Raw genomic sequence first — 27,482 nt, 5'->3', positions numbered from 1 at the left:
TGAAGAAGCTGGAAAACCGAGAAGATCCCAGGGGAGGACCCGTCATGGAAGGATCATGCAGAGTGCTGGTCTGGAGAGGGGCCTGGTGACTCGGTTGGAGGACGTATCCTGAAGTAATCTTACTGCATAGTACTGCCGGGTTGGCTTAAAGGTTCAAGTACTGTGTCTGACATTTATCGCAAACCAATACATCCTGTGGCAGAGGATCGTACGGGTTTCATTCCAAACAAGTCTGTGGCAGAGACTTTTGTTTGTGCTGAGTACTGGCTGCTAGGCAAGTGAGAGATGTCTATCCAGGCGGGCAAAGATTAGATCCTACAAAAAAAAGGGAGACTATTCAACTACAAGTGTTCAATTCTAAAGAATGTTCTGAAGAATGCTACTGAAAGGTATTTGAGCTTCCCTGCAGCTTTCCTTCTGCCTCTTTCCTGCTACTTCCTTTATTTGTTCATTAAAGCATTGGAAAAATATACTCGAGTGTTCAGTGCTTGCATCGCCCAGAGGTAAACTCAACGGAACCCTAGACCCGGTGTCGGTGAAACAGAGGTATCGAGAGTGAAGGTAACAGCCCGCTTTAAACCAGCAGTTCCACCGAGAGTTATTGCTACATTGTATTATCTGGAACCCTCAGAAAGAGAGAGAGAGGAATAAAAATCGAAAGAGACATAGGACGAGAAAGTGGAGGAAGGGGAGTAAATGAAAGAAACACATAACAAGGTTTTGAACAATGAAAAATTACACACCTTGAAGTTGCAGGTGTAAAAATTACTTTTAGGTGACGAATACATTTTCAGCTACATAAAAATGTATAATTACAGGAAATAAGGCCTTTGCATTTTTTTTTCAGAATAAGAGCGATAATACATTATCTGTAGAACTTTTGTGAGGAGTGCAAGAAGCACAAACAGAATGCAATGGGTTCTTTATAGCAAGTTTTAAAGCACTAACTTTTTTTTCTTTTCGGAAAACGATATAACAACAGTAACTATGGGGTTTATTTACTAAAGACAAATCAACTTTGTACTACAAGTGCACTGGAAGTGCACTTGGAAGTGCAGTCGCTGTAGTTCTGAGGGGAACATGCAGGGAAAATAAAAAACAGCATTTTTGCTTGTACATGATTGGATGATAAAATCAGCAGAGCTTCCCCTCATTTCAGATCTTCCCCTCAGATCTACGACTGCACTTCCAAGTGCAATTGAAGTACACTTGTAGTGCAAAGTGGATTTGCCTTTAGTAAATCAACCCCTATATATTGTTGCGCTGCATAACTGTTTCCTTCATAATGAATCACACAGGAATTATCTGGATACAAAGGTGATTTATGTACAGAAGGAGCTGACACATAAAAGCTGAAGGCCAATCAACTGCCTCCCCTAGCAGCTTTGCCACTAGGTAGAAATGACTTGGTGGATGATGATAATTTCTGTAATGTTTAATTGCTATAGGTCACCCTAGAAGTTATAGAGTGGGTGTCCCAAAAACTGAAAGGTGGAGTTATTAAGAAAAAGCATGCAAGTGAGGATGTGGCAGCAATCTGCAGTGCTATTACAGTATTCTCTGCTCCTGCTGTCTAACAGGATAGCAGCTTGACCTCAGAAACCCGTTGAACAGACTGAGCTGCACTGGGTTGGAGACAGCAAAGAACTTATGATCAATATAAATTATGGAGCTTCTCATGTCAATAAAAATGTTTAAACATTGCTATTTTTATATTACCAAAACCTTCTTCCTGCACACCAGAAATCAGTGGAAGTGGCAACACTACAAAGCAATTAGGGTCTGCAGCATCATACGGTCATCCTAACATGCTTTACGCCAAGGCTCGACAAACCCCAGGCACCCGGTCGCAATGGCGACAAGTAAATTTATCCTGGCACCTGGGCTGTCACCTATATGCTGCACACACCCTGCGCACACCCTCCCTGCTATGTATCCCTGGCTCCGCTTGCCCATCTACGGGCCCAGGACTGTAATAGCGGGTGCTGCCGGGTAGAAGGAAGGGAGGAGAGCGGACACAATCCTCCCCTTCTTGTTATTAAAAAATAATAAAATATGTTGCGCTAAAGATTTTTGATATCAGTTGATTTAATAAAACATCAGCAGCCAGCACAATATTGAAGAAAGTTAACAAAAAGTATATATGGTTAAGGTGCAGCGTTTAAATCATAATCCAAAAAAGACAATCCAGGAAAAAATGTTCAATGGTAGTTCAATCTGCAACAGACAGGGAATAGGAAGAGCCGTCACCAGCACCCAACAATACAGCTGCTTACTCCATGTAGTGGACACTCAACACAAAAGGTCACAACAGCATATATCAAGTAAACTAAGGCAAGAAGGAAGCCCATCAATCTTCATACACTCAGTGGCAGCAGACCGGATAGTGGATGCAGCAAACCTGGATATGATTCTCCTTGTTCAAAATTACACTCCAGCGGTAATCATCACATATATGTCATCCCATGCAGACAAAAGGAGACAAACCTCATTGCGCAGTACATCATGACAGTATTTATTCAGATAAAAACGATTGAAATTGCACTCACATTGCTGACAAACAAAAACAAGCTCTGTTTGTATATGTTTCGTCAGAGAATGACGTTCCGCCCCTGACGACATCATACTCTGGCAAAACGACATAGGGAGGAGTCGGCAACATGACGCTACTGCAGGCTGGGACACAGCAGCCATCTTTCTGGTGGGGAGAGGCTGTATATATTAGGGCTGTTGAAATTAATCGTCGAATCGATGCATCGGGATTCGGCCATCCATGATGCGGCATCGATTCTATAGCTTTAAACAATCGATTATTGAGGATGACGTCATCCTCGCGCCGTGCCACTGCGCCATGCCCTGCCTCCGAGTGAAGCTGAAAGCAGCCGAAGCTTTCGCGCCGTTTTCTCCCGCCTCCCGCTGACGTCATCCCCCTGTGTTGCGGCTTAGAGAGAGGAGATACAAACAGTGGAGCAACACGTGTCCGACCTCCTCCAGCCTCCTCCGTGTCCTGGACTCCCTGTCCCCCCAGAGCTTTCCTCCCAGTGGGCTCCCGCTATCACTGTGTGCAGTGAACTGAACACAGCAGGCTGTTACAGGGGGAGAGGGAGAACGTCCAGCGTCCGTCAGTGCCGTCACCGTCACCCGACTCAGGGCACGGAGAGACCCGAGCTAGGCCGCGCTTGGTTGTCCTCAGACTCCTCACCAGGCTGAGTGTCCTGTCCAGTGCCCTCACTCCGAGTCCTCACAGGCAGCAGCAGGAGAGGAGAGGAGACCCGCTCCAGACCAGCAGTAGCAGCAGTGAGTGGCAGCCAGTCGTTTCGTCAGTGCCAGCCACACTGCCACTGCTCAGCTCAGTACCACTACCACCGGTCCACCACCATCATCTTAATGAGGTAGGTAACTGACTGACTGTGTGTGTGTCACATCATCATGTTAGTGTCACCATATCACACAGACACACAGTATGAACGAAGAAGTGACACTCACTAAACTTGTCATTCTGTCCTGTCCTCAGACTGCTATCCTCATCCTCACTCGCAGGCAGCAGCAGGAGAGGAGGAGAGAGAGACCTGCTCCACCAGCAGTGCCAGTGAGTGGCTGAGTGCCAGTGCCACTGCCCAGCTCAGCTGTAACACGTCACCGACTCCGACTCGTCGTTATCACAGGTAGGTAACTCACTGTCACTGTGTCACACACAGTAGTAGTAGTAGACAAATAGTAAAGAGGACGGTGTTACACTTAAACTAAGATAATATATTATAAATAAAATATCATATAATAATCTGTATCTCTGATGCATTATGGATGGAGTGGACTGTGTCTGTCATTGTAAAATGCAAATGCCAAATGTATTATTGTAAATAATAAATATTAATAATGATGGTGCTTGCTCAATGCTTGCCATGCCATTCTGAATCTGTATTCCTAAACATTAACCACTTTGCGCTGAGTGGACGCATTTGAGGCCTCGGCTTAGGGGGGTTATACCAGGATGATGCCCGCAGCTGCACTGCTGCAGGCATCATCCCGGTACCGTTTTTTACAGCGGGCACCGGGCCGTCGGCTTTGCCATGGATATTGGATAACAACCAAAGCGGCTAAAAGCCACTTGGTTGTTATCCCGGAGGAGCGGACTGACATTCCCTGCCTTCCGCCGCTCTAGCCTCTCAAATTAAAGGCATAAGAAAAAAAAAAAAATTATTATAAAAGCGGCCCGCAGCAAAGAAAACGCGTATGGAAGTTGGCTCGGCAAGTCGCACCCGGCCCGCATAGTTAGTTACAGTGTTCAAATCTCATGTAAGGGTATCACCAGGATCGTCAGAGCGAGAGCAATAATTATAATTCTAGCACTAGACCTCCTCTGTAACTCTAGCCTGTGGTATCCGTTACTTTTTTTGTCGCCTTTGGAGATTTTTAGGTACCGTAATTTTGTCACCATTCATTCTACGTGTGCGCAATTTTAAAGCATGACATGTTTGGTATTTATTTACTCGGCGTAACACATCATATTTCATATTATACCAAAAAATTTAGGCTAACTAACTTTGCTGTTTCGGTTTTTTAAAATTCATGAATCTTAAGTATCTTTTTTTTTTTTTTCCCCAAAAAGTTGCATTTAAAAGACCGCTGCACAATAAATTAAATACAATGAGACATAAAATATTGCAACAATCGCCATTTTATTCTCTAGGTTCTCTGCTAAAAGATATATATAATATTTGTGGGTTTTCTAAGTAATGTTCTATCTAAAAAAATATGGATTTTAACTTGTAAAAAACACCAAATGTCAATAGGCTTAGTCATGAAAGGGTTAAAGTGAGTTTAAGTGACCATGCCATTGCCATTTAATTAATTACGGTTTAGGTCAGTCTATTCTCTAATCTATTGAATGTCCAATGTTTGTCTTAGTGATTGATCACAACTCCATTGATACCTTTGTATGATTTATGGTTTTGCTCATCACTGCCCCACACATGCTGCTGCGGTGAGTGCATGTGTGGGGCTGCGGCAGTGATGACGAGCAAAACCATAATAATAATAATCATACACAAACAAGATAACTATGAAGTTGTGAATGTGATGTGAATCAATCACTAAGACATTGACAATGAATACATAAAACTATAAATAATGAAATGGCATATGTTGTCATTTGGGGGGGGGGCGGGAGGATGTTGTTGGCGGGACAGGGACATATGATGTTGTTTGTTTGTAGCTGTTTGTGACGTGTTGTTCAATGCCAGTGTGCCACGAAGATTGCAGAAGGAGAGATAGAGAGATCACGTGACCGTCTGTCGCTGAGTGACCAATGACCCCAGTGCAGTTGATGACCCACGGCGGCTAGCAGTAGCATAGATCACAGATAAGATGAGGGCACATTTTTAACACATACAAACTAAGTGCGACTGCGAGTAACTAGCGACGGCGTGTGGGGTAGAAAATAAATAGGATTTTGTGACAACTATACAATCAAACTACACTTACACTAGTAGAGGAAACTTGTTACTTTTGTTTTCTGGTGATCTTGTGGCAGGCTTTAGGCTTAATCACTTAATTTTTTTTTCTTCTTTTTTTAATACTGACAGAGTTTGTAGACGACAACATTGTCATCATCACCCCTGTCACAATTACATGGCATGCTACACTAGTAAAAATGGCAGAAGGAGACCAAAAAGAACGAGAGATAAAAAATGCACCTAGCTTTTTAAAAGCAAACATCTGGGCACATTTTGGCTTTTATGAACATGAACAAAGTGGGAAGCACGAATTGGACAAGTCATACGCCGTGTGTAAAGCCTGTCGCTCAAAAATTAAATATCTAGGGAATACTACTAATATGAGAAACCACGCTAGCCATTTTCACTCAGAGATGCTAACACCTGCCACCACCACCACCAGTGCCGCCAAGTCAATAGACCCAGCTCAGCCAAGAATTGATGCAATACTCTCAACTTTGCCGCCCAACTCTGAAAAGGGGAAGAGAATAACAAAAGCTGTGGCAGCTTTCATAGCTAAGGACCTGCTCCCTTACTCTGTTGTGGACAACACTGGGTTTCGCTACCTGTTGAAGACGATAGAGCCGCGTTACAAGATCCCATCACAAAGTCACTTTACAGAAAACGTTATACCTGCACTCTACCACGAAACTAAAGCTCAGATAATTGCGTCAATGAGCCAAGCAAGTCGAGTCGCAATAACGTGTCATTCATGGACGACGGAGTCTTATGTTACAATAACAGCACATTACGTTAAGGACTGGCAGATCTTATCGCATGTGCTGCAAACGAGAGCCATTTCTGAGTCTCACACGGGTGCTCATCTGGCAGAGCTACTGTCTCGTGTTGTGGAAGAATGGCAACTATCCGAAAAATCTGTAGTGCTTGTGACCGACAACGCGTCAAACATGATCGTTGCAGCTCAAGTTGGCAAATTCCCCCATGTGAAATGCTTCACCCATACACTGAACCTTGCATCCCAGCAAGCGTTGAAAATGGCCACACTCTCCAGGCTTCTTGGCAGAGTGCGACGGATATCCACATTCTTTCACCGCAGCACTAGAGCAAGCCACTGTCTAAAAGAGAAACAGAAATGTCTTGGCCTGAAGAATCATAAGCTGATAACTGATGTGCCAACAAGATGGAACAGCGCATATGACATGGTCGAGAGGTTCTTAGAACAACAACCTGCAGTCTGTGCCACCTTGCTGTCTCCAGAAGTCAGAAAAGGAGAGTCCGATCTCTGCACTCTCAAAGAAACAGATGTGTCAAATGCAGAGGATGCTGTGAGTGCATTAAAGCCAATGAAGGATGCTACCATGCTGATGTCAGAAGAGCGCAATCCAACAGTTTCTCTCATTGCCCCTCTAAATGCACAACTCCTCCAGAGCATGACAGACACCATGGGAGACACACCCATGATCCATGAGATCAAGAATGCCATCAGAACAGATCTTCAGAAAAGGTACAGCAGCGAGGCAGAGAAGAAGATCCTTCATACAGCCTCTGCACTGGATCCTCACTTTAAGGGAATGCCTTTTATCCTCACAGAGGAGGAGAGATTGGAGATATACAAAGGAGTGACTGAGGAGGCTGCATCCTTGGAGGTAATTCAACTGATTTGAATTTCATCATGTTTCTTGAAACAAACTGTAACTGGTAGCTAGCTACAGCTTGCTACATAGTGTAAGCCATGCTTCTGAATCTGATGCCGTTTCCTGTGCTTTTTCATCACCCCATCAGAATCATAGGCAATTGACAATGTGTTTTATTTTTTTTTTTTCCTATTCTTTTTTGTTCAAACACAGATTACATCGAGGAGCACACCTGAGGAGGATCAAGTGCCACTGCCTAGAAGAAAAGAAACTCTGGAAGAAGAAGAAAGTTCACCCGTCGAGGACAACCATTCTCCATCTCCTCCCAAAAGAAAGGCCAGATCGCTGCTCATGAGTTTGCTGGGACAGTCTTTCAGTGACATTGAAGGTACAATAGAACCCAAGACCCCCTATGCCAAGGCTGAAGAGGAAATGGAAAAATATTGTAAAGCCCCACCTCTGCCTCTCACTGAGGACCCTTCGAACTGGTGGTGTGAGCATGAGGTCATATTTCCCCTCCTTTCTCAGCTGTCAAAGCAATACTTGTGTATCCCAGGCACAAGCGTGTCTGCAGAGCGGGTTTTCTCCACTGCAGAAGATGTAGTAACTGCAAAAAGAAGCGCACTCAAAGCAGAGCATGTGGATCAACTAGTGTTCTTACAGAAAAATCTACACATTCCCAAATCCTGAGCAGCATTGCTTGCGCCTTGCAGTGACCCATTTTTTTATCCAGGAAGTGATGCACTGTTGTGTCTGCCAGTGCCACTGCCCCTGCCCTTGCCCAGCCCACTGTTAGTCTGCCACACCACTGACCACACCAGTGTTGTTAATTTTCTATATTTTGTTTATAGCACAGCACTGTCAGTGTCTGCCACTGAGATTTTGATTTTTGAAGATTGTCAAAAAAAAAATAAAAAAAAAAAAAAAGATTTAAAAAAAAGTAGGGGTTACTTTAACCCTCAGCCAAATACTAAAAGTTCCAAACAACTGATGCCAATTGCCAACCAAGTCTCAGCCCCTCTCCCCCCTCAGCCCAGTCTCTGTCTCCCCTCCCAGTCTCGCCCTCTCCCTAGTCCCTACTCCCCTTCCTTCTCCCCCTACCCTTCCTCTTAAGGCCCTCTTCCCCTTCCCTCTTCCCCTTTCCCCTCTCCCTCTTTCCTTCCTTCTTCCCCTCTCCCTCTTTCCTTCCTTCTTTTCTCTCTCCCTCTTTCCTTCTTTCTTTTCTCTCTCCCTCTTTCCTTCCTTCTTTTCTCTCTCCCTCTTTCCTTCCTTCTTTCTCTCTCCCTCTTTCTTTCCTTCTCAGAGAGAAGAAAGGGTGGCGAGAGAGAGAAGGGAAGGTGGAGAGAGAGAAGGAAAGGAGGAGAGAGAGAAGGAAAGGAGGAGAGAGAAGGAAAGGTGGAGAGAGAAGGAAAGGTGGAGAGAGAGAAGGAAAGGAGGAGAACTCTCCTCCTCTCTCTCTCCCCTCTCTCTCTTTCTCTCTCTACCCCTCCCCTCTCTCTCTTTCTCCCCCTCTCTCTCTTTCTCTCTCCCCCCTCTCTCTCTCTCCCCTTTCTCTCTCTCCCCCCTCTCTCTCTCTCTTTCTCTCTCTTTCTTTCTTTTCCCCTTTTCCCTTTTCCTTTCCCCGTTTTCCCTTTCCCCCCGTCCCCTTTCCCTCCCCTACCAAATACCAATGCCATACCCCTCTCCCCCCCCCACCTACAACCATCCCCCTCTCCCCAGTCCCCACCATTCCCCTTCATCTCTACGACCCTCTTTCTTTTTTTTCCCTCCCGAGTTCCTCCTATCTATTCCCTATGTCATTGTCAACAAGACCTTATAACGGCAGTTATGCCACTCTAGTGAAGCGTCAACTCAACGCAGTCACAGTCACACTGTTTTTGACTGACTGGTGGCAGCAGGCCTGCAGGTGGCCGACCGTGGCACTGGCAATTGAAAACAATCAATGATCATCACAGTGAACTGAACCTGGAGTATACTATATGTATGTCATATAAATAAATATTATATTTGTTATAGCTTTTCTAGCACTGGAGGAGATGGAGAATGGTTTTCTATTGTGTGTCCAACTGTCCATTTAGAATTTTTATACTAGTGTCGTCATGTCGTGTGACTGTGGCGTGTTCAATGTCACAGTGTATCTGTCATGCTCTGTGACTGCCTGTCTGTTTCTAGGGGTTTAACCTTCAACCAAATCAATTCTGTATTTAATTCCAGACAACTGACGCCCGCCAAGCCACCAGAGGAAGGCAAATCCTTTAAAGAATAAATTGAATCTTAAAACTTGGAGTAAATCTTTATTGGATCACACAAATATACACACACATAAGAAAAATCACACACCGACCTGATGAGTGGCTGACTGTGCCACTTGCCTGCGTTGTTCACACAGTGGCCTGCCCTTTCTCATGATTCACGACTGACGTGACATGTGTGTTTTTTGTTGGTATTTTGTGTGCATATTTCTGATCCCATAACGGTTTAACTCAAGGTTTTAAGCTTCAATTGATAATTTATTCTGTCAAGGATTTTTGGGCTTCCTCTAATGGTGACTTGGCTTCGCTTCAGTTACAGGTGTATCGTGGTAGAGTGCAGGTAATGTTTTCTGTAAAGTGACTGAGTGACGACTTGAGTGACAACAAGCTTTGCTAGCACTGGGGGGGAGATGGAGAATGGTTTATTTTTGAAGATTGTGTCGGACACTATCTTCAAAAATGTGTCCATCGAATTTTCACACTTGATGTGTATATTGTCAAATGTCAATGTTTTGGGGGGGTCAACTTAACCCTCAGCCAAATAAAATTCTAAAATTGTATTTAATTCCAGACAACTGACGCCCGCCAAGCCACCAGAGGAAGGCAAATCCTTGAAAAAATAAACTGAATCTTAAAACCTGGAGTAAATCTTTATTGGATCACACAAATACACACACAAAAGAAAAAACGCACACTGACCTGATGAGTGGCTGTGCCATTACCTGCCTGATTGTGGCCCAGGCCCAGTGGCCTGCCCTTTCTCATGATTCTGATTCACTGACGTGTGTGCATATTTCTGATCCCATAACGGTTTAGCTCAAGGTTTTTAGCTTCAATTGATTTATTCTGTCAATGATTTTCTGGCTTCCTCTAATGGTGGCTTGGCTTCAGTTACAGGTGTATCGTGGTAGAGTGCAGGTAATGTTTTCTGTAAAGTGACTGGGTGACATCATGATGTGTATTGTCAATCAATTGTCAATGTTTGGAGGTGTCAACTAACTTAACCCTCAGCCAAATATTCTAAAAGTGTATTTAATTCAAGGCAACTGATGCCCGCCAAGCCACCAGAGGAAGGTAAATCTTTGAAAGAATAAATTAAATCTTAAAACCTGGAGTAAATCTTTATTGGATCACACAAATACACACACAAACAAAAACACACACCGACCTGACCTCATGTCTGACTGTGACTGTGCCATTGCCCGGCGCCTGACCTATGGCCTGCCCTTTACCATTATGATTCAGTGATGTGTGTGTTTTTTTTGGTATTGTGGTGTGTAACTATGTATTTGTGATCCCATAAAGATTTGTCCAAGGTTTTTAGATTTAGTTGACAATTTATACTGTCAAGGATTTTCAGACTTCCTCTAATGGTGGCTTGGCTTCAGTTACAGGTGTATCGTGGTAGAGTGCAGGTAACGTTTTCTGTAAAGTGACTGGGTGACACAACTCCGAGAGCTTATAACGCCGATCTAGCCATCCATCTGTGTTGACTCGCTGGTGGTGGTGGTGGTATTGGCAAACAATCATCACTGTGAACCAGCAAGTTCTGCAACACACTGTGTGACTGTGTTACAGGTTCACTGTGATGTTTGCCAGTCAATACCTGGAAGTGCTCTGTTTTATATAGATGTAGGTGTTACTGTTTACAAGTTATAGTTTACTTCTTCATAAAAGAAAATATTAAAATGTAAACTACTGCACCAGGCCAGCACTGTATGTATGTAGTATTATCCACAACAGTTTGATGTCACAGTACTCTTTTAAATAAATACTGTTGTCTGCTGCACGTGGTGTAATTTGTTTAAATAGCAGATACAAATAAATATATTTCTTCAATTTCTGACTGCTTGAATTAATTTTTTGAGGAAAAGTTGAAAACCATGGGCACTTGGGTATTAATCGTGATGCATCATGATGCATCGCGGAATCTAATCGAATCTAATCGTGGATGGGATAATCGTAATCGAATCGTGAGGTGAGTGAAGATGCGCACCCCTAGTATATATACAAACAGAGCTCGTTTTTGTTTGTCAGCAATGGGAGTGCAATTTCAATCTTTTTTATCTGAATAGATACTGCTATGATGTACAGCGCAATGAGGTTCATCTCCTTCTGTCTGCGTTGGGATGACATATATGTGATGATTACTGCTGGAATGTAATTTTGAACAAGGAGAATCATATTCAGGTTTGCTGCATTCACTATCCGGTCTGCTGCCACTGAGTGTATGAAGATTGATGGGCTTCCTTCTTACCTTCTTGTTATTGACCCAGAAGTGACCTGTGACGTTAAGGCTGGGAAAAAATGTAATGCAGTGCGACATGCATTGCATTACATTCTGTGGAGCACATAGGAGACATGCAAGGTGTTTTAGACCCTGCATGTCTCATTAAAGAGAAACTGTCACCAAAAAAAATCATCACATCACATCGATTTTTCATCCCCTATGTAATGGAAAAAAAAGAGTACAAAACTAAAGTTACACCCAAGCACACAAAACTCTCCCCCCCCCCCCCAAAAAAAAAAAATTGAGGCCCCTCAACCTCACATATATGTACGTACAAATGTAAACGCGCAGCGGGGCATCTACACCTGAAAACGTGGATTGTGATACACGTTACATATCGTCGCACACGCCAGAATGAGAGCAATAATTCTGGCACCAGACATCCTTCGGAACGCTAAACTGATGACCTATAGCTATAGGGAGGCTTTAAAGCATCGCCTATGGAAAATATAGGGTACTGAAGTTTGTCGCCATTTCAGGGGCGCATGCAAATTTAAGGTTTTACATGTTGAGTATCTATTTACTTCGTGCAACCTTGGCTTTTATATTCTACAAAAAATTGGGTATATTATTGCATTTTTGTGCCCCCTAAAATTAACTTTTAATGTGCTTTTTACTGAAATTGTGTGTTTCCTAGACTTTTGCGGTAATATTGTGTGACATAAAAAATGGAACTACTACTATTTTATTCCCCTCCTGGCTTTACAGTGTGGTCGTCACAAAACTTGTAGAACAAAAAGAAATCTTTTGGCAAGTAAATATATTACATAAACTTATTTCAGCTCCGTGCTTATTAATCTGGCTGGGGGCGTGGCCTGGACCGGCATGGCGTAAGGAGTAAAAAACAAGAGCTCCGCTGCCAACCATCCGAACTAACAGATCCTGGAGCTAATACTGCCTGTTTTTCACCCGCACCTGGACTCCCTGCCTCCCCCAGCCCGTGGGGATCATGTCGCCGCCGAAGCAGAAAACGGATCCGGCCGCAAAGCTGGCTAAATACAGAAACACTGATAAGGAAGCCGGGGGAGAAAATGGCGTCGGCTCCTCTCCGCACGCAGACCCAGCGGCAGAGGACACCCCACGGGTGCTCGAAGCAATCTCGGACTGTAAAAGCACCCTGACTAGTAAAATAGAGGAGGTCAAGGTCGATGTGTCGTTAATATGCCAGGACCTACAAAAATTGAGAGACCGCGTCACGGAGACAGGGGCTCGCATCAGCCGGGTGGAAGATGAGTTGCCGCCAATACAGGTCCACACTGAACGCCTGCAACACCAGCTAAACATGGTATTAGCTAAACAAGACGATATGGAAAATCGTCTGAGAAGATGCAACTTGCGTTTTATAGGCTTGTCTGAGGGCTCCGATCCCCCCTCATTTCTTGAGAATTTGCTGGTTAACACATTTAGGAGAGCCGAGTTTTCCACCTCTTTTGTGGTTGAACGGGCACACAGACTAGGGGCTAAACCCCCTCCTCAAGGTGCACCGCCTAGAACATTTATTGCTAAAATGCTTAACTTTCGTGACCGGGACGCTGTCCTCAGGCTGACCAGACTAAAGGGTAACATCCCCTTTAAAAACACAGAAATCAAGGTATTTCCAGACTTCTCTGCGGAAGTCCAAAAGAAAAGGACCCTGTTTACAGAGGCGAAGCGTCAGCTGCGGATCCGCCATTATTCCTATGCGATGCTCTTTCCGGCGCGGCTGCGGGTCGCTGGCGAGGACCGGGCACACTTCTTTGACACACCTGAGGCCGTCTTCACATGGCTGGAGAACAAAGCAGCTCCGAATCGTGATCCTGCCTGAAAAGGCTTATTAATCTGGCTGGAGTTCCTCTTTAAAATCTTTAACATTATTATGGGTAAGGCCAGGGGTTCTTATTGGTGAGGAAATGGGTGTTTTTATTGTATCACAGATCATAAAGAGGAATAAAATCTGAAAATGCAGCTTATTTAACTGCTAATCACTAATGTGTTTAAATCAATGACCGCCTTTCTTTCTAGCTTTCCTGCCACTTGAGTTCAGATTATGTTTGAAGTGGCCATTCTACAAACCGATAATGAGTATTGAAAACAGATGAAAAATGTTGCCAGCTACCTACTAAATACAAAAGGAAACAGCAGGATCAGAACATCAGCATGTGAAAGGAAGAAATGAGAGAGAATGCATCTATAATGGCCATCGTCATAGGACCAAACAGGACAATGGAATTCCGCATGATTCTGCAGTTTTCTTTTGCTCTTGCAGAAATCAGACACAAAAGTGCAAGGTGAATATTCTTCAAAAAACTAAACATATTAATCTGTTGCCAATAAGGCCATAAATGCCAAAAATAATGTGGTCTCATGCCTGGCCTAGCCTAGTGTTTCTCAACTCCAGTCCTGAAAGCGCCCCAACAGGTCATGTTTTCAGGATTTTCCTCAGATGAATCGGCTGTGATTATTACTAAGGCAGTGAAACTGATCAAATCACCTGTGCAAAATAATGGAAGGCCTGAAAACATGACCTGTTGGGGCGCCTTGAGGACTGGATTTGAGAAACACTGGCCTAGCCTATTTGATCTGGTTATTTGGCACCCTTACTAGACTGTTTGTGGAAAAAACCTCCATAACAGACACATGAACTCTGTTACTATGTAAAATGTTATTTCCACTGCAGTGATGTGTAAGGCCCCTTTCACACTGAGGCGCTTCTAAACTGCCAGTCAAACACTGCACGCTTTTGAAGAGCTTTTCAGGCTCTTTTGAATCACTTTCCATTTATTTCAATGGAGAGGGGCGTTTTTTCACTGCCCTGCCAGCGCACTGCCCCGATGTGAAAGCATTCATTGATTTTAATGGAAGTAGGTTTTCGTGAGCTTTTCAGGTGCTTTTTTAGCGTGAAAGCGCCTGAAAAGCACCTTAGTGTGAAAGGGGTCTAAGGAGATCCATTGGAAAGTCTGTGCAATCTATACCTGGCCCAACTGCCAGCTAATTCTGTCTTTGCACATAATCTGTCCATCTAAGAAATCTTGTATAAAAAGGTGAATCTTAACACCTGACTGAGTACAGCCTTCACTTTACTCACCTAATGAATGTCCGGAAGCCGGTAGGCCCCATTTTCAAAGTACCACGGATTCCCTGGAATCGGAGAAAGAGTGTCGCAATTCGTTCCACCACTCGTAGGTAACCGAATTGCTTGGCATACTTTGGAAATATTTGTTTCAGGCAGAGAGGAGGCAGATTGTTCTCTAAAATCTTCGCAGAGTCCTGGGCCAGATCCCCAGATCCCATATTTAGATCTGACATTGTTGTCACAGCGCTGTCTGATGGATGAGAGGATCTGGGGAGTAAGAGGAGGATGATGGTTAGGAACACACCAAGTGACACATATGCAGAAGATAATTATCACATCATTAGATCTTCTTTTTATCAATGACTCCTAACATCAATTTACACATTGAGTTTCAAACACCAAAAGGGACTGTCTAAAATGAATGTATGTCCCAAAAAATGTAATGCTAAAGACTTTGGCCAGATAAGGGTTAAAGGGTATGTTAACCACTTGCCCACTGGGCACTTAAACCCCCTTCCTAACCAGACCAATTTTCAGCTTTCGGTGCTCTCACACTTTGAATGACAATTACTCAGTCATGCAACACTGTACCCATATGAATTTTTTGTCCTTTTTTCCCCACAAATAGAGCTTTCTTTTGGTGGTATTTAATCACCGCTGGGTTATTTATTTTTTGCGTTATGAATCAAAAAAGACTGAAAATTCGGTAAAAAAACAAAATCTTTGTTTCTGTTAAAATTTATTGCAGAGTATTGGCAAGTATTGGTGAGTATTGGCAGAGTATTGGCGAGTATTGGCAGAGTGTTGCAGAGTATTGCAGTGTTGCAGAGTATTGCACAGTGTTGCAGAGTATTTGCAGAGTATTGCACAGTGTTGCAGAGTATTGCACAGTGTTGCAGAGTATTGCAGAGTGTTGCAGAGTATTTGCAGAGTATTGCACAGTGTTGCAGAGTATTGCACAGTGTTGCAGAGTATTTGCAGAGCATTGCACAGTGTTGCAGAGTATTTGCAGAGTATTGCAGAGTGTTGCAGAGTATTTGCAGAGTATTGCAGAGTGTTGCAGAGTATTTGCAGAGTATTGCACAGTGTTGCAGAGTATTTGCAGAGTATTGCAGAGTGTTGCAGAGTATTTGCAGAGTATTGCACAGTGTTGCAGAGTATTGCACAGTGTTGCAGAGTATTTGCAGAGCATTGCACAGTGTTGCAGAGTATTTGCAGAGTATTGCAGAGTGTTGCAGAGTATTTGCAGAGTATTGCACAGTGTTGCAGAGTATTTGCAGAGTATTGCAGAGTGTTGCAGAGTATTTGCAGAGTATTGCACAGTGTTGCAGAGTATTGCACAGTGTTGCAGAGTATTTGCAGAGCATTGCACAGTGTTGCAGAGTATTTGCAGAGTATTGCAGAGTGTTGCAGAGTATTTGCAGAGTATTGCACAGTGTTGCAGAGTATTGCCCAGTGTTGCAGAGTATTGCCCAGTGTTGCAGAGTATTGCCCAGTGTTGCTGAGTACTGCAATTATTGGCACTGATTGCAGTGCTGTGGGCTGGATGTTTAGTGCCCACAGCGCTGCTGCAATCTCTCCCCCTCTCCCCTCGCACTCTACCGATTGGTACAGAGAGGGGAGGGAGGAACCAGCGTCATGACGTGACGCCGGTTTGTTTACAAGTGATCGCTCCGTCATTTGACGGAATGATCACGTGTAAACGGCCGCGATCAGCGGCTATTTACCGTGATCCGTGATGCGCCGGGTCCGGATGATCCCGGGTGCGCGCCCCAGGGGGCGCGCGGGAGCAACTTTTTGGGAGGACGCCCACCCAGAAAAACACAACCGCGCTGTAGCCGTCTTTCGGCTATGGCCCAGTCGGCAAGTGGTTAAACTTAACAATGAAATTCTTCTATTTGTTTCCTTTTGATCTGTCATATATATTGTTTAAATATTTTTGTTATATCTGTTCACTAAGTGCAAAAACACAAGCTGATTCTGTCAGAAATCTTGTCAATTGATAACTTCCAGTGCTCTCTGTCTGTGCTGACTGCACTGTTCTCAGTTACATTGGTATCAATTCACTCTGAGGACTATAAAAGCTCTACCCTCCATGTTATGGAGAAGAGGAGGAGGGGGGGTCTGTAGTCCAGGGCTAAGGGGGGACAAGTAACTGTTGTCACCCTAGGACATAATGAATGTTGCTGTATGATTACTTGATGAGATAAAAGGAAAACAGGGCCTGAAGAAAAGGAACTAATGCAGCCACCACATCTAAGAACTGGTAAATTGTATTATAACACACTTTTATTCTTGAATTTAGATACCGTTTAACTCCTGAACATTAGAGAAAGTCAACATCATTTGCAATCAGCACTACAGCTAGAAAATCCCTGCAACCATCTGTCATTTTTTTTATACCGAACTACAGAGTAAGGAAAATGTATAAAAATATAATAAAACAATTGTCATTGTCAGTCAGTAGAGCAGTGGACAATGTCAATAGGGAAGTGGCTGGTGTGAGGACAGTATCAGTAGGGCAGTGGGTGGTGTCAGTAAGGCAGCTGGTGGTGTCAGTAAGGAAGTGGATGGTGTCAGTCAGTAGAGTAGTGAACAATGTCAGTAGGGCAGTGAACAGTGTCAGTAGTATTTTATTATTAATTATTTTTACTTTTTTTTTCATTATTTTTTACAATTTTACTGTAGTCCTGAAACAAAACCCACTACCGTTGGCAGAAGCGGGGGTTTGGGACTTCGGGATACCACAAAAATTACTAATAAATTATTATTGAATGAAAGTGTAAATATGAGCAAAAAGGAGATGAAATTGTAAAATTTTTATTGGACCACTTTAAAATGGGCCCTGAAACAACAGGGACCACGTGGTGTATAGAAACAACAACTAAACATGATAAAAATAGTATTGTGACACATACAAACACAGGTTTATGCAGAGGTAGAACAAACATGTACATGACAAGTTAAATTGATACACCATCAATGGAAATCCCAATGCGTTTAAGCTAATTAGCCTTCTTTAGGGCGTTGACATTGGTTGGTGGTTAGCACAAATCTCTGCAACAGATACATAGATCAATATATGCCAAAAGTTACACAAAATATTTAATTGTAGTCACAATTTGTACTAAGTATACAACTATAGCCTTGTTGATGGCTTTGGTGGAATATTAGGGGCATTAAACAGACCAATGATGTCTCACTTTTGAGACTGAGGATGCATTCCTCAATCTTTATCTTTTCAGCCTCAACTGAACAGAATGAATGAGCAGGAATAGCTCTCCATAGGGTTTCCTGTTCATTCACGAACTGAAGCAGAGTAAAATAGGATTTTTTATCATACTTACCTGTAAAATCCCTTTCTTTGAGTACATCATGGGACACAGAGTTAGGCTAATATTCATTACCTGCTGGGTTATACTTCATCTCCAGGTGAATGGACACTGGTAGACCAAAGGTGTTTAGACAGGAAGTGGTCCCCTATAAGTACTTCGGTTTTATAGCAAGCACTGAATCCTCAAAAAGAGGGGATTTTACAGGCAAGTATGACGAAAAAATCCTATTTTCTTTTTCATACATCACGGGACACAGAGTTAGGCTAATATTCATTATCTGCTGGGACATCCCAGAGCAATATATAAATATAGCGCTCGCACGCACAATAAGTGAAAATATGTTGACCAAAAATAAAGTCCAAATACAATAAGTGAAAATAAAGTCCAAATAAAGTGACTAAAGGTGCTCCAATCCAAAGTGAAGGAAATATAAGGTGCTTCAGAAAAATTCAGGTGTGCAACACCCCCTCATGTATCCCCACTCACCAGATCAGAACGACCCCCAGCTTTTCAGTCTGGTGGGTCATTTAAAGCTTGGTAAAGAAATCCTGGGATGGCGGATACGGTGATAAGTCTTCAGGTCCAGAATTCCTTTATAGAGTTTCTCAGCCAGAAACAACAGGTACCCAGAATTGAAAACAGCAGGAAACTGATAATGAAGTACCATTAAAAAAGTTTTTATTGTAAAAGGGAGTGAGTACTTACAACAAGTAAGATAAAACAAGCCTCAAAATTGAGCTGCGGGTGTAAAAACGCCATTCCTGGCGTGTGTTCCACGGGACCGGAAGTGACGTCAGCGATACCGGAAATAGCGTCAACGCTTCGCCCTCCCACAGGGCGTCATCAATGAATTTTTACACCCACAGCTCTATTTTGAGGCTTGTTTTATCTTACTTGTTGTAAGTACCCACTCCCTTTTCACATCCCAGAGCAATAGCCTTGAGACACCCAGCCAAACAATAGCCATCAGACCTTATACGGCAGCCCGTAGTACACTGCAGCTGAAAGCCAAATCCTCGGCTTCTCGAACATCCACTTGATAAGATTTTGTGAACGTATGCACTAAAGACCAGGTAGCAGCCGTTCAAATCTGAGTCACAGATACCTGATGGCGAAAAGCCCAGGAGGTTCCTACACCCCTGGTAGAATGAGCTCTCACCCTTAAGGGAGGAGCTTTACGTTTCAGACCATAGGCCTGAATGACCAATTGACGGACCCAATTGGCAATGGAAGCTTTGGAAGCTGCCTGCCCCTTCTTGGGTTCTTTTGGTAAAACAAAAAAGGAGTCTGTTCCTCAGATTTCCACAGATCTAGACAAATAAACCTTGACTGCCCAGACAACGTCCAAAGAATGCAGTTGTCTCTCTTCCGCCGAACGAAGCTGAGAAAAAAAGAAGGCAAAATAAATGTCCCGATTTAAATGAAAGGCTGACACCACTTTGGGCAAAAAGGATGGAACAGGTCGCAACACGACCCTGTCGTGGTGAAGGATCAAGTATGGTTCCCTGCACGAAAGGGCCGCCAACTCCGACACCCTTCTAGCCGAGGTGATGGCCATCAGGAAGGCTAGCTTGCGTGACAGCAAGTTTAATGGAATTTCCTTGATAGGCTCAAATGGTTGTTTCTGTAACACAGACAGCACCAAGTTCAAGTCCCAAGGTCACATAAGTGACCTAATGGGGGGAAGCAAGCGAGTTGCCCTCCTGCATAAGGGTTCAGACCAGTGAATTGGAGGCTAAAGGCCTTTGGAAGAATACTGATAGGGCTGAAACCAGGCTGTTGCCACCAGAATGACTGGAACTCCCTCCTTCTGAGTCCTACACAACAAATGTGGAAGAGGAGGGATCAGAGGGAAAGCATAAACCAGGGAGTACTGGCTCCATGGAACTACCAGAGCATCTGCTCCGATTGCCAGAGGATCTTTTGTTCGGGACACAAACTGCTGTAGCTTGTTGTTAAATCTGGATGCCAGTAGGTCGACCTCTGGCCATCCACAACATTGGCAAATTTCCTGGAACACCCCTGGGTGTAGGGATCATTCCCCTGGGCAGATCTGCTGGCTGCTGAGATAATCTGCCTTCCAGTTCTCTACTCCCAGGATATGGACTGCCGATAGAATCGGCACATGTCCCTCTGCCCAGGCTAGTGTGGTTCACCTCCTTCAGAGCTGAACGACTCCTGGTACCGCATTGGTGTTTTATATAGGCCACTGCAGTGGCTTTGTCGGACTGAACCCTGATAGGGCAGTCCTGAAGCTCCGCCGTCCAGGACCGAAGGGCTAGACGTACTGCCCGTAATTCCAGAATGTTGATGGGCAGGATCTGTTCTGTCCTTGAACATTTCCCCTGAGCTGTGAGCCCTTCTAGGGTTGCTCCCCAGCCTGAGAGACTGGCATCTATAGTCAGTACTCTCCAAGTTACCAGGAGGAAGGATCTTCCCTTTTACTGGTTCTGATCCTGCAACCACCAGTTTAGGCTTAAGCGTGCCTGAGGAGATAAGAACATTGGCTTGTCCTCTCCTGTTCCAAGCCAACAAGAGGTCTTGTTGTAGAGACCTGGAATGGAACTGGGCATAGGGCACCGCCCCGGAGGAGGATACCATCCCACCCTAGAAGACTCATAGAGAGCCGAATGGAAGGATGTCTGGTGCCCCTTATCTGATGCACCTGATCCTTCAGGGCACAGATCCTTGCGGGTGGCAAGAATAGCCTTGCTTGGACCGTATCTAGGATCAGACTTAAATACTTTAGACTTTGAGCTGGTCTCAAGGTTGACTTTTCGGTATTTATGATCCAGCCTAAGCTTTCCAAATACCGCACTGTGCATGTTATGCTCTGTTCTAGAGCCTGTAGTGAGTGATCTCTGAGCAGGAGGTCGTCCAGATGCCCGAGCACCAGGATCCCTTGGGCCCTTAAAAGACCCAGTACTGGTGCTAGGACGTTTGTGAACACCCGGGGAGCTGTAGCAAGCCCGAAGGGTAGAGCCACAAACTGAAAATGATGTTCCTCTACTGCAAATCGCAGGAACCTCTGATGAGGCTGAAAGATCGGTACGTGTAAATACGCTTCCTTTATATGGATGGAGGCTAGAAAGTCTGCAAGCTGGAGTAAGGCTACTGCTGAGCGAAAAGAATCCATCCGAAAGGACTGGATCAGTAGATACTGGTTCAGGGATCTTAGGTCCAAAATGGGCCTTGTGTCCCTGTTTGGTTTTTGAACCGTAAATAGGTTTGAATAAAACCCCCACGCCCCTTTCGGGTACAGGGACCTCTACAATCACTCCTTGATGCACTAAATGGTGTAGTGCCTGAAACAATAATTCTCTTTTTGGAGGATCCGAGGGAACGCTGGATCTTAAATACCTCTGAAGGGGAACCCCCCCGCAACTCCAGCTTGTAACTGCGGGATATAGTTGAGGTGATCCACTCGCCCTGAACTATTGTTCTCCAAATGTCCGCAGAGTGCAGCAGCCAAAAGGAGGGCTTGGTACTGGGTTTAGAAGAATTTTGGACCCAGGGATTTTTCTGGCCCTGGCCTTGCGGCTTGCCCCTGGCCCTAGCGCCCTGTTGGCGGGGGAACTACCTTGGCGCTGAGACATTTGAGGAAGCAGTGCCTGAGGTTTTAAACGTGGGATGCCTGGTGCTTTTCTTCACAGGAAGTAGAGAACTCTTCCCTCCGGAAATCTTTTGGATATATTTGTCCAAATGATCACCAAATAAACGTTCCCTATGAAAGGGGAAACCCACCAATAACTTCTTACAAGGAAGCTCGGCTGACCAGTTCTTATGCCACAAAAGTCTGCACATATGTACAGACAAGAGAGCCAAATGAGAAACCTGCGTATTAAATCCTTTAAGGCGTCAACAGCAAAACACAGCGCTCGAGGAATATCTGCCTTATTTTCAGGCAAATCATCCTCCTGGTTAGGCCTGGCAGGCCGTCTGATCTGATCCTTTATGGACTGGCAGTTACCAATTGCTGCAACAGCTGGCTGAATAGCTGAACTGGCAAAAGAAAAGGAAGCCTTTAATAATGACTCCAATTTCTGGTCTACAGGGTCTTTCAAGCCCTGTGCGTTATCTACCGGACAAGTCAAGTTCTTGTTTAAGGAAGAGACTGCTGCATCTATGGCTGGCATGCTCCACTTCTTATTGAACTTTTAATCCATGGGATATTAAAGGGAAAACCTTTTAGGAGGAACAAAAATCCTGTCCTGTTTCCAATCAGCATACACCACCTGTTCCAACAGAGGGTGTAAGGGGAAAGCCTGTGTGGCCTGAAAAGGCCTCAGGGATCCCAAAAAGGACCAGGGAGGCTCAGTAAACTCTGCAAGAGGCAACTTAAAGACAGAACGAACCATTTCGGTAAGGCCTCATGCACACAGGCTGTTAAAATAACGTTATGAAAACGCCAGTATCTTTGCAGTGATTTTTTAAAACTTTTTTCAGCTTTTTTCAGCGTTTTTGCAATAGCGGTTTTTAGCGTTTTTCCGCGTTATCGTTTTTTAGCGTTTTTTTTTTTTTTTTCAAATTTTATTTATTTATTTATTTTTTTCAATCGATCAAAAACGTTAAAAAACGTTGGTGAATGACGTTTTTGAGCGTTTTTCAGCGTTAGAGCGTTTTTACAGCTGAAAAACGTCTCTCAGAACCCACTGGTCCTGGGTTTTTTTTACAGCTTAAAAACGCCTATGCCACTTGCAGCTCAAAAACGCCTAGGTGGGCATGAAGCCATAGACTAACATAGACAGGCCTTTTTAAGCTGCAAAAAAAGCTCAAAAAAGCAGCTGTAAAAACGTCCGTGTGCGTGAGGACTAAGAGTCAGGATCAAAAGCCTCTATGATTGAGAGGCAGACACTAACTGGCTTTCTTCTTGTCCAGATTGCTCGGAAGCAGACTCATCCCCCAGGCCATCCACAGAATCCTGATCTTTAAGCTCTTCCCCATCCTCAACCCATTCCTGCTCCAGACTAGGAGGCTCCGGGGAGGGGGATCTGTCACACTTCTTGCCACCCTGCGGGATAGAGGGAATCATGTCAGCAATGCAAATAACACAGTGCAGCGCTGGGTTAGTGCAAAGAATGAGCCTACACACAGATATCCCATATCAAATGAAGTGCAAAAAAAAAATATAAATCAATAAATTGAATTGTCCAAACAAAGATATTACCCAAAAGTGCAATTCAATGCTATTGATGCATAATAATTGCTAAATAAAGTGCAAATGTGCAATTCAGTAATTTGATATAAACAGATTGAACCAGTAAAACAAATGTGAAATTCATATGCGATTAAATGCAAAAAGGAGCAGACAAAAAATTGCAAACAAAAACACACTATAGTGCTAAAGTAAATTAATAAATTCCACATGTGACCCAAAAATTAAACAGTGTCAACATGTACATTCCTGTGCAATATATGTCCAATGGGGCAAACAGAAATTGCATATAGAGAAGATTAACACAGTAGGTGCTAAAAAGTGCAATATAAGTGCAAACAAACTTCATATGTGGCTGATATCCAATGTGAGTGACTTCAAGTGCAGTATGGAGCATCGATCAGATGGTTGACACCGTGATACCCGTCACCTCGTTAAGATAAAAGGCTTACCAGATTGCCTGCGACGCCCTTACTCAGGGAGGTCAAACAGCGCTTAATGAAGTCAGGGGTCCACTGATGGAGTACTGCGACTTCCCCCTCCGATCATCCGTTGGCAGCCGGCCAGCATAGACAGCGAGAGGTGAGGATATGCAGGAAGAGAAAAACTCAAATAGTGTAGAATGTCTCTTTAAGCATATATTTGATATATAGGGGATCACTTCCTGTCTAAAGACCTTTGGTCTACCAGTGTCCATTCACCTGGAGATGAAGTATAACCCAGCAGGTAATGAATATTAGCCTAACTTTGTGTCCCATGATGTATGAAAAAGAAACAATGTTTTCTATGCTTCAGTTATGAACGCGGTGAGTGATTAGCATGATCACTCACTGTGTTGAATCAGAAAAGGAAGGGGATGGCAAAATACATATTTACCAGCCCCTTCCCCCGCTCTCCATCCTGAAACCCCCGCAGCAGCTGGCGGGAGAGGAGGGGAAGCCAGCAGCACTGAAGGGGAAACAGGGGAAAACACAGGGGGGACTGGGCAGCAGAAGGAAGAATAACCTGGACAGGAAGGGAGGTGAAGGCGGCATTTACTGGTACTGATACCTTTCCTCCTGCAGCAGCTGAAAGATGGCAGGAGGGAGAGAAGAAGAGGTTGCTTTCAGTAAGGATGAGCTCTGGCGTGTTCGCAAGCTGCACGTGCCGAGCCCGCCAGGAAGTCGGCACGGCGCTGCGCTAATCACAGGCAGTGAGACATTTCCTGATCTCTGCAGCCGCACATCGGGAAATGTCTCACTGCTTGTGATTAGCGCAGCACAGTTCTGACTTCCTGGCGGGCTCGGCACGTGCAGCTTGCAAACACGCCGGAGCACATCCTTAGCTTTCAGTGGCTGCAGGAGAAAAGGGATCGGTTTCAGTAAATGCCACTACTGCTCTTGTCCAGGTTCCGAGGGTCAGAAAGGATGAGATTTACCCGTAGATCGCGATTGATGGGTTTGCTGACCCCTGGTCTAAAAAGTCTTTCAAACAGAAAGGCTTCTTTCTTATATTCAGCTGCTTAATTACCATCATTTTCAGACAGTAAAATTACATAGAACCTGTATGAAACTGCCATTGCCACTTTATCGTTTTGTATAGTGTGATATTAGGGGGATGTCTAGCTCAGTGGTAGATGCGTTAGCAGTGAGTTCACAGCCAACAGAAACTTCAGTTTAAAGGCGTGGTAGCCCACTTTTATTGAAAGCAACAATAATAAAAGTTCATACATGCATGGGTTGCCCACACAGGGGTTCTTCTCCCAAAAATTACAACAAGAACAAAAATGCCAAGCCACCTGGCTCTCAAGGCTCACTCAGCCTTGGTTGCAGTACAAAGCTGCACAGGCCCACTCCTGGCCTCTAGGAAGGGGTTCTCCTGACATTCCAGGCTTTCACACTTCTCCAAGACTCACGGCCCCCTCTGGTCCCCAGGACTCTCTTCCAGTTGTCTCGGCTATTGTCTCCCCGACTCAGCTGGCCCAACTCTCTCAGTCCACTGACCTGGAACCTCTCCCACATGGAGTGCCATCTCAAGAATATTGCCTGGTATCTTAAACGGTAGCACACCTCCCTCCTGGCTGCAGCAACACCAACACCACCTCTCCTGATGCTCAGATCTGCCTTATAATGAGTGTGTGCACATGGACACACACAACCTGCAGAACTTCTGGAAAGCCTCGACACAAGACTGAAGACTCCATTCCTCCTAATGCTCTTTGAAGTCTTCAAGTTTCCAGCCCCAATCCAGATTTACAAATCCAGAGAAGACTTAAAGCATAGTTTTCACTGCTCACCAATCTTCTGCTGGAACTTCTAGAATAAATTTATAAGGCCTTCTTAAAATCCAATTAAAAAGTGCAAAGTAAAACTTGTTTATTAAACAAACACCAATGTCTATATTTTCCTTTTTGTTCAATCTGTGTCTTTCTCTGGGATGTTTGTACAAGAGAGTGATAATAATTCAGCAATTTTCTTCCATATGTAAAGCTGACTTTGCCAAGGAAAAGGCAGTCAAAGGTAAACAGAAACAATAAAAGACAATTAGGCTAGGTGTACATTTGTGCAATGCCGAAGACACGCAAAATTGTGCATGTTGCTGCAAAGCACAAAAAAACACTCATCTCCCTTGCAGGCGCATGGCAGTGATATTAATTCTTAATAGTAACCCAAGGTACCTTGCTAATGCACACAAAAGCACATGCCAAAACGCATAATAAAAAGTACCATTCACTTTGTTTTTTAGAAAATAAGGTCATGAACGTTTGTGTGATTTTCCTGTATAGGGCAGATCATTGACATCAATGGGATGCCCTAAATGTGAAAAGCAAAAATGCAAGCACTGTCACACCCGCGTAAGTGTGAACAGAGCCTAAATGCAATCCACCTATAGAACACCCCCAACACAAAGTGAAAGTATTTACAGCTCTCTTTGATTTAAAGTGTTACTAAACCCACAACAGTAACATTAGGCTGTATATACAGTAAAGCATGCTTGTTATACCCACTGTGGAACCTAAGGGTTTAATGCATTGTGTAAAAAGGTTGTTTGATCATGTCTCCTCTGACCCTCTTCTCCTTCCACTGTCCCCAATATACATTTTTACGTCATAATACATGGCCAGGGAATAGGCTGCACATGCTCAGTTTGGTGTGTATTGCTAGAGTTTTTTTTTTTTTTCTTGGGAGGGTGCATGTGATCTCCTCCTACAAGCTTTAACCAGACACTGATAGAAGTCACAAGACGGCTATATACTGCTGATGAGAAAAGGTATTTAGCAGTTTATATTTACCAAAATAATTGCATTTCCATGTTCTGTGTACTGTGACCGAGACCAGATCCCAGATCTAGTGAATGCAGGGTCCTGGGTTTAGTAACACTTTAATGTATTGCCTATCTTGTTCTCTTCTACATGCACAAGCTCTTGAGGCATTTTTGGAAATTGTTCAGCTGCTTATTGCCAGAATAGAAAATTGAAGACACATGGAGAGAATTTTATCAAGCAATTAACAAACAACATTAACAACGAGAGACAAAGTGGAATAGCTATTTTATTTATTTCTGATTATCAAACATTTACTTCTGATTAAGCAGATATATTGGATGTATATTTTTTTAGAAGTCATAGTGTGTAACAGTTGTATTTCTTGTGTTAGAATGCTATTTACACCTCCAGCTGGGAAGATTGCTCTTTTCAAGCATTGTTCCCAAGAACTACTGGAAGTGACAAGCCTACAGTGCCTTGCAAAAGTATTCACCCCCTTGGCTTTTTACCTATTTTGTTACATTACAGCCTTTTGTTTTGTTTTTTTTAAACAAAAAGCTTTTATTAATGTTTGAAAATAACATTGGTACAATCATATTAACATTTGTACATAAGTTTCATACAGCCTTTTGTTCAATGTTTTTTTTTTTTTTTTTTTTTTATTCTGAATTATATGTGATGGATCAGAACATAATAGTCTAAGTTGGTGAAGTAAAATTAGAAAATTATATACATAAAACTATTTTTCAGAAATAAAAAAATGATAATTGGCATATGTGTGTATTCACCCCCTTTGTTATAAAGCCCATAAAAAGCTCTGGTGCAACCAATTACCTTCAGAAGTCACATAATTAGTGAAATGATGTCCACCTGTGTGCAATCTAAGTATCACATGATCTGTCATTACATATACACACCTTTTTGAAACGCCACCTAAGCAAGAGGCACCACTAACCAAACACCATAAAGACCAAGGTACACTCCAAACAAGTAAGGGACAATGTTGTTGAGAAGTACAAGTCAGGGTTAGGTTATAAAAAAATATCCAAAGCTTTGATGATCCC

At 43.6% G+C, this 27,482-nt stretch overlaps 1 protein-coding gene across 3 annotated transcripts in view; it reads right to left on the bottom strand.

Annotated features, from left to right (window-relative positions):
• Positions 1 to 27,482, bottom strand: part of TTLL11 (tubulin tyrosine ligase like 11) — a 254,643-nt gene that overhangs the window by 52,735 nt on the left and 174,426 nt on the right. For all 3 annotated transcript variants that reach the window (XM_073599526.1, XM_073599527.1, XM_073599528.1), the window contains one exon: positions 14,697 to 14,951. In XM_073599526.1, the coding sequence (XP_073455627.1) occupies positions 14,697 to 14,951 (255 nt within the window). The remainder of the gene's footprint in view (positions 1 to 14,696; positions 14,952 to 27,482) is intronic.

The sequence above is a fragment of the Aquarana catesbeiana genome, linkage group LG09, assembly GCF_042186555.1.
Source record: "Aquarana catesbeiana isolate 2022-GZ linkage group LG09, ASM4218655v1, whole genome shotgun sequence".
Lineage (NCBI taxonomy): Eukaryota > Metazoa > Chordata > Amphibia > Anura > Ranidae > Aquarana > Aquarana catesbeiana.
Note: the sequence above shows the minus strand (reverse complement) of the source record. Positions and strands in the feature narration are given on the sequence as shown.